Source organism: Callospermophilus lateralis, chromosome X (assembly GCF_048772815.1).
Source record: "Callospermophilus lateralis isolate mCalLat2 chromosome X, mCalLat2.hap1, whole genome shotgun sequence".
Classification (NCBI taxonomy): domain Eukaryota; kingdom Metazoa; phylum Chordata; class Mammalia; order Rodentia; family Sciuridae; genus Callospermophilus; species Callospermophilus lateralis.
In genome coordinates, this window is record NC_135325.1 from 3,403,329 (window position 1) to 3,416,855 (window position 13,527).

The window sequence follows — 13,527 nt, forward strand, 5'->3', positions numbered from 1 at the left end:
CTTAAAAAGAAAAACCAAGTGAGCAGTCTGTCATTTCAAAGAAAACTGGTAGTATCTGCTGCCAATGAATTTAGGGGAAATTGTACCTGCCATAGTGAAACTGACAGCTCTAGGGCTTCTTGATGCAATCAGTGGTGATAGGAACAAATGGGATTTTTAAAAATATGGTTTAATGAAATGTGTTAATATTTGAATAGATCAATTCAGAGAACCAATGTTTTCCAAACAACCGGTATGTGATTTTTACGAAATCATTTTTTCCTCTTTCCACTTTTTTTTTTAATTGGTGCATTATAGTTGTACATAGTGATGGATTTTTTTTTTTTATATACATGCACACAATATAACAATGTCATTTGGCCAATATCACTCCCCAGCATTTCCCCCCACCCTCTCCACCTCTCTCCCCTTGGTCCCTTTCCTTTATTAATCTCCCTTTCCTTTTCATGAGATCTCCCTACTCACCACTTTTATTTCCTTTTCCCTCTCTAGCTTCCATATGAGAGAAAACACAGGACCCTTGAACTTCTGACTTTGGCTTATTTCACTTAACATAATGGTCTCAAGTTCCATCCATTTTCCTACAAATGATATAATTTCATTTTGTAATCATTCTGGAACGTAAAAAGCCAAAGCACAAATAGAGTGATGAATTCTAATGGAACAGAGTACAAAAAGTTCATCAACATGGTTTCATATTCCACACTACAAAATCTTTAATAAATAACTACTGAATGATATGGGCCAAATTATATGGTTCTCTTGTGTGCATGTATGAATATGTAATGACAAATCCCCACCATTACGTACAACTATAATACACCAATAAAAATGTGAAGAGAGGGTCTAGGGTTGTGGTCAATGGTAGAGTGCTTGTGTAGCATGTGAGAGGCACTGGGTTCGATTCTCAGCATCACATATAAATAAATAAAAATAAAGATCCATTGACAACTAAACAATATTAAAAAACTGTGAAGAGAGGAAAAAAACAGAAATAGGTACTTACTGAATTCTGGTGTATTATAAAGGAAGAACTCCACAAGTATTTGAAAAGGCCATTAAAACCTTCCTCCCTTCTCCAACTACATACCTGTGATGAGAGATTCCTATACTTCAAATAAAGCAAGATACCCTGAATGAATGCAGAGACGCAGGCAAGTATCCAGCTATCAAATATTAAACTAGATATTAAAGAGATTTACAAAAATGTAAAATTGTACTTACTACTCTCAGTATTTAGGATAACAGAGAATGGGTTTTTTATTTTAATAATTTTATTATATTATTTTATTTCTTTTTCTTTCATTTCTTTTTGTTGTGCTGGGGATTGAACTCAGGGCCTTGTGCATGGGAGGCAAGCACTCTACCAACTGAGCTATATCCCCAACCCTAATAATTTCATTATTAAAGAAATACATTTCTTAGTTACAATTTCTAATATAGAAAAATTGGTATAAATACCCTATATGAGTAAAAGCTTTTGGGGAAGGACTTGATTATTCTTAAGAGTATAAAGAGACCAAGAAAAAAAAAAGTATAAAGGGACGAACACCTCAAAGTCTGAGAACCACTAGTACAACACATTAAGTCAATTCACAGAGGGGCTTCCTGTTAAAGGGCTAAATGCAAAAATCACTTAAATGATAGGTTGCTTCTCAGCTTTCTTTCTTACAGTATTAGACATAAAAATTCAACTATATAAGAACATTAAGAAAGCTGAGCCTTTTTAGTGCTATAAAGTGAAGCATTTGTCAGCAAACCCTTTTAAAAGCTTGTCCTAAAATCTGTTTAAGGAGGAGCTTTCCTTTCTGAAATGGCATTCTGTGAAAATTGTAAAATAAATTAACTTCCAATATTTGTAATAAGGTCTGAGCAGTGCAAGATAAATGGCAAGATGAATGATTATATAAAAAAGATACACTTACATGGCTGGGAATAAGCAAACTCAAGAAATAGATATTTGTGAGCCTCTTCCTCTGCCTTTTGTGTGAACTGGTTTGGTTTTCCGGAATATCATATATTTGCTGTTAGCTTGGCCAAGTGGGGGTCCAAGGAATTAGGGAGACTGGTGCTGATTAGGGGAAGAGAGGGAGATCTGTAAGAAGCAATGATGAGCTCCAGTGGCACTTGGCTTCCTTGACCACCTAGGGGACAGCATGTCCACTCTTCTGAATTCCATTCATTCAGTGTCTATGGAGTCCTGCTGCTATGGGAGTGACTGCTGGGGACTGCAGGTGCACCCTTCCTGGCACCCATTCTTGGAGGGGTGGGGGGATGAGGTAGTGACACACAAAGATGTAAGACAACTTTTAATTAGAATAGAGGAGCCACAGGGACATGGGGGAGTGAGGTAGACACAGATCTTGGTTAGTAGGGCGAGTCAAGGAAAGGGTTTCTGGATGATAGGGCTTGAAGAACAGATGCCAATGAAAGGCTTGAGGGAAGGAAAGCAGGACCAGTGCGGTGCTGGGGCCCTGGTATGGCTGAGTTTCTCAAGGACAGCAGGGTAGTGTGGGCAGGTGCCAGAAAGGCAGGTGGGCCCTCCCTTGCCCCGTGGGAGGCATCCAAGCCAGCCTGAAGTTTCTGAGCTTCTGAGCTTCATTTTGCAGGCAGTAGCAAAAGAGGGAAGATTTGTGTGCAGGCGAGTGACATGATCTGAGATGTACTTTTAAAAGATGAATCTGGCTCTGGTGTGTAGGCTGGACCCAAGTGGGTGCAAACTAAAGTCTTCAGCTGTAGGTGGTAGCAAAACGGGTCTGAGTTGGCTTCCAAGGGGGCAGGGTGTCTTCAAAAGAAGCAAAAAGAATAAAAATCAGACAAAGCCATGGAGCAGTGCAATCAATGTCACGACGTTTTATAGGAAAGGATAAATGAGAAAGGGTGTGAGATTTATGTGAACAGATCTTCAAAAGAGGCATTCCTGGAAAAGGAAACTGCCAGGGAGGCAGAGAGCAAATCAGTAGTTGCTTGGGAGGGGGTGTCAGGATTAAAAGGGGCTTGAGGAAACTTTGGTATGTAACAGATATGTCACCATCCTGTTTGTGTTGGTTTTATGAGTGCACACATTAAGGTTTACCAAACAGACACCATAAATAGATGTAGTACATGCATACCAATTATTTCCCCAAAACCAGTTTCTTAAAATGTCTTGTTAAGTTCAATTTCTACAAGACAATAGAAATTAAAAGGGCTGTGGACCTTTGGAGGGAATTAAAGATTGGTGGCACATCACCCTGGGTGGGGTGGGCTAGGACCAATGCTGAGGCTGCAGAACCACCAGGCTCCTGTACTTGATGATGGGCCCTCAGATTCACAGGAATCTCCATTGATTACACTGATAAACAAAGTTGTTCAAGTATTTGTTTTATGTCTCCTACCAGTCTGACATTTGTTTCAGCACTAGTTAATCTTCTTGGGTCCAAAGCGTTATCCATGGAAGCTTCCAGATAAAATGCAAGCATAATGACCTTCAGAGAAAGTCTCGATCCATCTAAATGACTCTCTGATACTTGTCCCATCTAAAAGACTCTCCATTTAGTACAAAAGCCATTTTACATCAGTTTTTCACACAACTGGAAACAGGTGATGTGTGTGAATAATTTGAGAGTGAACTGGGGTCTAAAAGGACAGCCTGGAGGGAGATAGGAAGACTCAAGTGGCTTTGTTAGCTACTTCCGGGTAGCTTCAGTTACCTGGAAGGGGAGCAAAACATTTCAAAACAAGGTAATTCTAACTGAAAACAATGTGAGTGGGATCAGGAAGAAAGGAAAGACCATATGTCACTATTTCTAAACACCTAGAATTATTCAACTTGGAGTAATCCAAGTTGAGTCCCTAAAACCAATTGCTGTGCCTGACAAAAAGCCTCAGATCAGCACTCAATATGGATGCATTTGCTTCTTATCTCTGCTTCGTCTTCCTACTCTGAGGGACAGACACAGGACCAAAAGGCAGAAAAAACTGATAGATCACAGACACAGTAAGTCACTCTTACACAATCAAGTGCTAATCATTTAATGACAACATAGCAGACCAAAAATTGAACCTTTGTGAACACCTAGAAATGTTTTATGGATATAAAATGGCTGATTATAGTCTTTGCTAATTAAGCTATAAAATAGTTACTGTACCATAGACCACCTTTTTGTGATATGAAAATGAAATAATTTATATAGCAGAAAACAAAATGTAAAGAATCCTAAAAACCTCAGGAACTTGGCAGCATGAACCTGGGTTACAGTATGCTTGTTCACCATTTTCCTCCATTGCACCAGAAACACCCACGGTGACAGGAAGCATCCGACAGGTTGAGAGCTCCCCTGGATTGAGCCATCTAAAGCTCAGAAAGCTTGTGCACCCATGCTCTGGGGAACAGTGAGGCAGTGCCCCAGAACCTGCACAGCAAGATTGGCAAGTGGGTTATGGCAGACACCCAACCACAAGCACAGGCCCCAATGGTGCATACAATTGCAGTAGGAGGCATTTTCCTCTTGAAATACATTTAAAATGTTTTGGAAAAAGACCTCAAACTTGGTGGCCTTAAACCAACAGCTTTTTCCAAGACTCCTACCCATAGCTGCCAGGCAATAAAGTAACTGCATGAGAGGAAAGTCCCAGGCTCAGTAGTCAGAGGACAGGAAGAGGGAGTCTGCTATTCTCAAGTAGCCTGCCTGAGGTCACACCTAGATACATACACAGCCTTGAACAGAATCCTGAGAGTGAGACTGTAGAACCCAAGTCATAGCAGTTTACTCAAGATACTTCTCCCTCCCTCTCAGTCACCAACCCCCATGGCTGCTCGGGAATCCATAGTTGACCATGCAAAGCACAACATTTGGGCATCTTGCTGAATACCAGCATTTCCACAGCGCTCCTCTCTTCACCCCTCTATTATGTTCCATAGGTAAGAGAGCATCATTTTTTTCTGGACTTCTGGAGTGGTCTACAGCCATCTCAATCTAAGTAAGCATCAGAGCTATTCAGATTTGGGAGAGGGGGATGGGTTGGTGAAGTTAATGGATGTTGTGTTCTTTATCTGTCAGGCTGAATTCTCAACTACAGATTTACCACTGTATATATGAGCAGTCATTCTTGGTCCATTGGATCACAGCCTACATTAAGTAATAAATACAGCTTATATGCCATAAATTATATTCAAGAGGTACATGAGACGCATTTGAGAACTATTCTCAAACTCCCATTACTAACTTTCTCCTCTGGCCCTCTCTTTGCCCAAGAAAATGAACCTTTTCCACCTTCACAGCCCCTTCCCAATCTCCTTTATCAGACAAGCAGGTAAGAGAATCAAAGGTCACAGTATTTCAAACCAACCAGGACTCATGTTCATGATTACCATGACACATCTTACTCATACCTCTCCATAAATAGAGACAGAAAGAAGAAAATCAATACTTTAAGCAGTTTTTTCTCTTTTCCAAAGACAAATTTCTAGATTTTGAAGGTAAGTTCACATCTTCGATTCCTTCCTGTCTGTGCCTTTCTTGTTCATGGACTTGGCTGTAAATTAATGTTTCCCAAACCTTCATGTGCATAGGAATCACCTGGAAATCTTACTAAAATACAGATTCTGATTCAGTGTAGATAGGGAGGCCTGAGATTGTGCCTTTCTCCCAAATTCCCAGGAGATGCCAATTCTGCTGAGCTACAGCCCACACTTGAAGCAGAGAATCTAAGTTCTCTGAAACTATTCTCTGAAGCCTGTGTAACACAATTTATAGCAGCCTGGGAATGTTTCCTAAACCTTAAGCACAATTTTCCATGGAATGCAGATCTAGCATTAGATCTAGTTTCACCCTTGCAATAAGTGTCAGATTACTATCTCAGACCTAGGCCCCTCAGGCAGTTTTACAAGGGGTTCCTCCTTTGACCTTTGTAGACCTAGACCAGATGTATGGAAAAAATGAAAAGATAAAAAAGGGTGAAAGAGTTATTACCTAGGTCTTTAAAAAGTCATTGTATCAGGAAGCTGCAGCAGGGGGATAAAAAAAAGACAAAAAAAAAAAAAAAATCAAGACAAAGGACACTAGAACAGCCTTGACATTTGCCGTGGGGAATAAGGAAGTTGGAGGAATGGTAGCCCCTGCTGCAAGACAAGACTATGTGGGTGAGAGAGGCATTTTCCTTTGGCAAAGACTTCTTGGTCAGGCTGTATCAAAACCTCTTTCCCCCAGTGGAAAGAAACTGAGAACTCTATACAAAAAAAAAAAAAAAAAGACACAAGAGCCATATGGAATTCTCTATTTTTTCCCTCACACCATCTGGTTAGGATCTAAGTACAGAATGGCAACTGCATCGATTTTGGAGCCAAGAAAACCTCTAAGCGCCTGGAAAGGTGACAGCATGGTTGGTTTAAAGCCCCCTTCTCTAAAGCCTACACCATTGTCTTTATACTATCAAGTATAAAGACAATCTATCTTTATACTATCTCTATGGCCAGCACAGACACAAATGATCCCAATGTTTTGTGTGTCAGCAGCATTTCCCCTCTCACCAATGATTGCAGTTCATGCACAAAAATGTTAAAACTGTGTGGGTTGAGACCATTTCAGGATCGAGGATTTGGAGGGAAAGGAACTGGAGATTGAATCCAGGAGTGTTTACCACTGAGCTATACCCCTAGTCCCTTTTATCTTTTATTTTGAGATAGGGTCTTGCTAAATTGCTTAGGGCCTTGCTAATTTGCTGAGACTGGCTTTGAACTTGAATCTTCCTGCTTCAGTCTCCCAAATTGTTGGATTATAGGTGTGCACCAGCATGCTCGGATAAAATCCATTATCGCCTAACTTATCTGGCAGAAAAACCTATGCTGGCCTGAACTTCTTTGGTGCCAAAACCAGACCTGAATGGACAAGGGGCTGTTGACAGTCATTCAACAGCCTGTGACTCAGGCTCTCCAGATGGGATTTGAAACAGTATCCAACCCTTGGTGGTGGTATTACACAGCATAAACTGTCATCTAACACTTATTCTTTTATTTATATATATAGTAGCTGGACACAATACGTTATTTATTTATTTGTTTTTATGTGGTGCTGAGGATCAAACCCAGCGCATTGTATATGCTAGGCAAGCGCTCTACCACTGAGCCCCAGCCCAGCCCCAGCCCCTAACACTTATTCTTAAAATGACCACCCTCCTGCCTCAAGCAGTAGTTTCTGATAACAGGGGCTTTCTTGTTAACAAATACCCGCCAACCTTAAACTACACATGTCTAATAGCTTGGGGGGGGGCACTTTTTAAAATACCTTCATGGAGTACAATTTATGTTCATAAAATTCACTTGTTTTAAATGTACTACTCAATGGTTTCGGGTAAATTTACATCACTACAATCTAATTTCAGAACATCTTCTTCATCATTCCTTGTGCCCATCTATAGTTGTGGTCCATTCCCCACTTTCCTAAGTCTCTGGCAACCAGTAATCTATTTTTTGTCTCTATGGATTCACCAGTTCTGGAAATTTAAAACAAATGGAGCCATATAACATTGTGTCTGACTTCTTTTACTTAGCATATTTTTGACATTATCCCATGTCACAGCATGGGTCAATACTTCATTCCTTTTTATTACTGAACAGTATTGTATTAGATATATCATGTCTAAAGACAATTTTTTAAAATTAAGATTCCAGAACCTTTTCTTTTTTCTTTTCTTTTCCTACTGTACTAGGGATTGAACCGAGGGGCTCGTAACCACTGAGCCACATCCCCAGACCCTTTTATTTTTTGAGACCAGGCCTCTCTAAGTTACTGAGGCTTGCCTCAAACTTGTAATCCTCCTGCCTCAGTCTCTCTAGTTGCTGGGATTACAGGCATGCACCACCATATCTGGTACCCCCTACATTCTTTAAAAGATCTATGAGAATGGATGCCTGATCCATTTCTGTTCACCTTTTCTAACCAGTGTGGACAGATACACACAGAATCGGTATCTAACAGATCCAAGACAGAAAGTCAGATTTCATGGCCATTAACCTGACACCACAATCTAGGTCTTGAAGAAAAAAGATGGTTTTATGAAATAAAGGGTTTTATGACTTTGCCATTCAATAGGTATCTTCCACTGTATCTCAGGATTGCTCCTTCCAGAGCTGTACTTGCTAAGCTGCCATTTCTGATTTATTCCTAACAAAGCAAGCAGCCATTTGGGAGAGATGACATTATGGGTGACACAAAAATCATGGCAATACTTTAAGCCTGCTGTTGTGTTTATCTGACCCACCAGCAGCCCTTTATGTCACATCCAACATACTTTGAACTACAGTTCTATGTTAGCTAAATCATTGAGTTTTCGCCACCTGAGCTGAACATTGCCACATGTAAACTTTGGGAATACAAAAGGGTAGATGCCCATATTGGTCAGCATTCTCCCTTCCCCGAGATCCCCAAATCCAATCAGATTTCATCCAGACGCAGTACCTAGTGGTCTGAGACACCAATGCTCTTCAAGAGCAAGGAAAATGGAAACTGAATCCAAGGGACCTACCTGGTGAGAGTCGAACACACACTGATCCAATCCTAATTTCACATGCTTGGATTTCTCTTTCTCAAAGACATTGACCAATGTTAAAAGAGGGTGACACAAAACAGCCAGGTTGAAGAGATATTGGGGGCATGCTCAGAACTCCTACATCCAAGGCTCCTTGTCTGCCCTGGTCCTGTTCCAGGCCCAGTGGTGGACATATATGGTCCCCCTTCCCCATTATTGGTTCAGACATCCAAAATTTTATGTTAGCCCCAAGGCCTATCTTACTGTACACTGCTCCCTTAGAGAAGAAGAGGTGGGGTGAGGAAAGAGGGAGAGAAAATAGAGAAAGATGGGGTGGAATGGAAAGGGGAAGAGAAAATGAAAAATGATTAAAAATTTTTTAAAGGGCCAATTCCACCCATGCCCATGTCAACAAATTAATGCATCAAGCAAAACATAAAATATCACGAAACTGAAAGAGCTATTACAAATCATAGTAAAGAGAACAGTTGACTTGCTATTAGAATTCACCCCAAGGCTGTATTTACCTGGACTGCTCAAGGGGCTAGCCCTGTCCCCCATGGTTGGCACAGGATGGTACTGGTGGTTCTTTGAGCCTGGGTACATCCAGTGGTACCTGCCAATTTCCATTTCAGCTCTGCTGTTCACTGCCAATTTCAGGTGGCAAAGAGTCAGTGTCTCTTATCTCCAGCAAAGATTCTATATCAGCATTTTTATTTATTCTTTTACCATATACTTCAAGGAAATGGGAGCTTAAATATATGCTATTGAAATGTAATCCTTCAGTATCAGTTCAACAACTCTGCATGATACATTTAAGAATGTTGGAGTCGCTTCCTTCGTCTTTTAATTTCAATTTATACAGATCACCAAAATCTCCTTTTCTTTGTTCATGTCTCCATCTCCTCCCTCTAACCCACCCCTCAAAATGCTCATTTGGAAAAGACACTATTTATAGTTAAAATTTGACTTTGCACAATTTTTCTTTCTGTTTTATTTCCTTTTCAAACCAAAAGAGCACTATAATTTTTGCCAGCTGCATAAGCAAAGGTGAACATAGGCTCACTCTCTATAATTGTCCCCAGTTTCAGTCCTAAAAATCTGACACATAACCCAGTAGCCTGCTGAATCTTGGATAAAATATCTATCCTCCACTGACATTTGTGGTATTCTGTGTCACCTCTCCTTCAGCTCAGAATATCAGAGTCTAGAATGTTCTGCATTAAATCCTATTTCAATGATTTCTCAGTATGAAGAAAGGGCTGCAGGTCTGGGGCTCAAGTCAGAGCTTACTCAAGTATTGACAACTAGCCTCCAGAGGACTTGGGTCTCTGTCAATATGACTGTTTCCCACTTTTTAGGGAATGGAGAAGAAAATACCTACCAATTTACCTGGCATGGAAGAAGCTTCTGGTAACAGTTGAATTATAATCTTGAAATCCCTAACAAACTCAAGTCACCATGGCCAGTTTATGTCTGAAAATTCTATAAACTGGATAAGGGGTTATGTCCTCTGGGGTATCACAAATATTTAGAGATTTAAAAAAATGCTTCTGGCACTGATGTGGGCAATGATTCCATCAGAAGAGCAGTTTTAATGCTCCATTTGGCACCTTAGATGACTGCCGATAAAGACCCAGTAAATATCCACATTGGGAGGCAAAGCAGCAAACACCCTGACAGGGTACACTGAAAATCTGACAGTGCCTGCATGGAATCCCAACTCCACGCTCCTGTCTCTCTGAAAACTCTTAATAATTTTAAGATTGGGAAGCAAAGACTTACTTTTCTAGGTGACACTTTAGAGAGACCCTTTTTGACTTCAAAGTAAGATAAAAATGCTTTGTCTAAAAGGAGAAATAAAAGGGACTTGAATAAGATCAGAACTGCACAACAAAACTTTTTGGCTACTGCTGTTTCTGTTATCAGTGCTGAGGGTGACAGCTATAATTTATAAAGTGTTTATGATGTGCTAGTTGTCATATTAATGAGCACATGGTTCCTGTTCCATTATCCCCATCACAACTACCTTATGAAATTGTTATTCTGTCTTGATAAATGAAGAATGGAGGGAGACAAAAAGGTAAAGATCATTTGGCACTGGTCATTTGGCCAGTGGGTGGAGGAGCCTGGGTGTGCACCTGGGCGATCAGCCTCCAGAGGGCGCACTTTAAAAAACCACAGCAACCTCCTCCTGAGCCTGTGCATTTGCGGCTGTTCTATACTTTTTCCAGAGGCAGCAGTGTTTTTCTGAGGTCCATGCTGAGGTGAGCTGTGCTGTGCCTCCTAAAGAAATGGCCCTGGTCCTCAGCTACTGATGTTAATTCAGGTTTATAAAAGCTCATAATCCTCAGCCTTCAAGGAGATTCTCAAAGGTGCTATGTTCTCTGCAGCAAAGAACTCTTGAGGCTAGAAAGAACCAGAAGGTCAAATCACCTCATTGAACAATCTAATTTCCTCTTAGCAAAGTGGCTGTGAGCCCTTCATGTTGGTCCCCCAAACAAGAGGATTCTAAGTACCTTAGTCACTTTTAATGTGAAAATTTTCATTCTTCTTTTTTGGGGGGGAGTGGGTGCTGGGGATGGAACCCAAGGCCCATGCATGCTAGGAAGTGCTCTATTTCTGATTTAGACTCCCAGTCCCTCATCTTCCTTTTTCAGATTTCATCTCTGCACACCCAGCATACAGTAGGTGCCTAATAACTATTAGCTGAATGAATATTTAATTGAAAGTAAGGAAACACACTGGGAGCCCATGGACCCAGAATGGCCCTCCAGGTTCCCTACCCTGTAGACTTCTACTCTAGCCAGGCCATGCAATTCAGAGGCTCTGTCCCTGTCCTGCCCTCATCTCTCTACATGGGTAGGGAAGTCTGCAGACATTCAGCTGCTGGGCAACATCAATGAAAACCATGGATTTCCTAACACCAGTGTGTCTTCTGGCAGCCACGCCTGAGGTACTTAATTCATCAAACATAACTACCCCAGCAGATGCACAAATGGGAATCAGCAACTGCATAGATGTTTTCCCATTCCCTGAACTGATACTTCTGGAGAGGTCTTCTTACAGCAGCAAATCTTTAAATAGGAAAGAAAAGAAAATCACTTGGATTTTACATTTTAGAAATAAACTTTTTGTTTTTTGTTTTTTTGGTGCTGGGGATTGAACCTAGAGCCTTGTGCATGTGAGGCAAGCACTCTACCAACTGAGCTATATCCCCAACCCCTGAGATAAACTTAGTATAAAATAAACTTGAGATAAAATTGAAACATTAACTATAAGGCTATCTATAAATTTTCAGAGAGCACAATATATATTTGAATACTGAGGACAGGATCCCAACACCTAGAAGGGAGTTACCTGATTGTAAAAAGCCTCAGCTCCAGGGGTATATCAAAACACCCTGTTCATTCCAGGCATCTGGTAAGAATGAGGAAATGGTTTAGGCCTTATGGAGGAAACACTGCAAAATGTCCCCCTTTGAGATCAGAAGTTGGGGATGTGGTGAGTGCTGGTGGTTTATGTAGACACACAACTGTGAGTGGTCATCACCAAAGTTGGGCATGACATGAACAATGGGAAACTAAAGAAAAGAAAGCAAAACAATGCTGCATTCCTTTTTCTCCTGTTTATTAGAAGCAATTAAGTGACAATCACTAAGCTGCCTAGAGAGAACATATTCACTGATCATTCAAAGCTATATTTATCATCCTTCATTTTTAGCTGTTAGCTAAAATATAAAAGAAAGCCATAACAATACAATAGAATATAGAATATAGTAATGGTTGGCAAATGATGGCTATCTGGGTTTTTGGTTTTTGTTTTTTTTTTTGATGCTGGGAATTGCACCCAGGATCTTATGCATGCAAGGCAAGCACTCTTCCAACTGAGCTATATCCCCAGCTGGCTATCTGTTTTTATAAAAAAAGTTTTATTGGAACACAATTGCAATAATTTGTTTTCATATTATGATTGCTTTCATGCTATAATGGCAGATTTCAACAGGTGTGACAAAGACCTGTGGTCTGCAAAGCTGTAAGTATTTGCTACCTGGTCCTTTACATTTCGAAAAAAGTGTGACTTGTGATGCCAAATATAGCATAATAAGACTTGATTATATAAATCAGTTAATATAACTAATAAAGTCAGCCTATAAAGTATGATATTATTTTATTTTCTCCTATTACACACTCTCCAAAGAAAAATATCACTGGGCTGGTTAAGAATCAAAATTTTCTATGCCACTGTTGTCTCCTATTTTATTTGCCACCAATCCAACAAAATTATGGAACCTGAGATTATACTACTTTTTTTTTTTTTTTTTTTTTTGGTAATGGGGATTGAACCCAGGAGTGCTTAACCCCTGGGCCACATTCCTAGCCCTTTTTTATTTTGAGTCAGGGTCTTCTTAAGTTCCTGAGGCTGGCCTTGAACTTGTGAGCCTCCTGCCTTAGCCTCCCAAATTGCCGGGATTACAGGTGTATGTCACCATGCCCAGCTGAAATTGTACCACTCTTAATGATAGTGCCTAAAATGAGTTAGCACACTTTCACTCCTCTAACAAAGCTGAGAGGACAGGGGATAACATTTCAAAGGAGAACACAATGAAGTGAATAAATGAATAAACAAATGAGGAGCAACAAAGCACATTTGCAAAACTGAAATTGTAGCTTCCCTCTCTTAAAAGCCAATGTGCGTCCTGTTCTTTCTTCATCCCATAGCCACTCCTACTCCTGGCCAAACATCTCATATGTGTGTGTGTATATGCGTGTGCACAGGTGTGCATGTGTGTGGGTGTGTGCACATGCATGCATTTGGTCCAAGGGAGAAAAAAGGAGGGAAGTATCTTTGGAACAATCCAACACCAGTCCTGGGAAGGGGAAGCTTACATCATGCAGACACGGGCTATTTTGCATGTTCTCAAATATAGCAAGACTAAATATTTTATTAAGATCATTTACCTTAAATTGACTTGTACTTCCAAGTGACAAAGAAACATAATCTTAAAATGTACGATCT

General features: G+C 40.4%; 1 protein-coding gene across 5 annotated transcripts in view; it reads right to left on the bottom strand.

Annotated features, from left to right (window-relative positions):
* Positions 1-13,527, bottom strand: part of Gpm6b (glycoprotein M6B) — a 162,867-nt gene that overhangs the window by 25,563 nt on the left and 123,777 nt on the right. For 2 of the 5 annotated variants that reach the window (XM_077106906.1, XM_077106903.1), the window contains exon 2: positions 9,036-9,155. The exons of the other annotated variants lie outside the window; for them this stretch is intronic. In XM_077106906.1, coding sequence (XP_076963021.1) covers positions 9,036-9,155 — 120 coding nt within the window. The remainder of the gene's footprint in view (positions 1-9,035; positions 9,156-13,527) is intronic. 5 annotated transcript variants of the gene reach the window in all.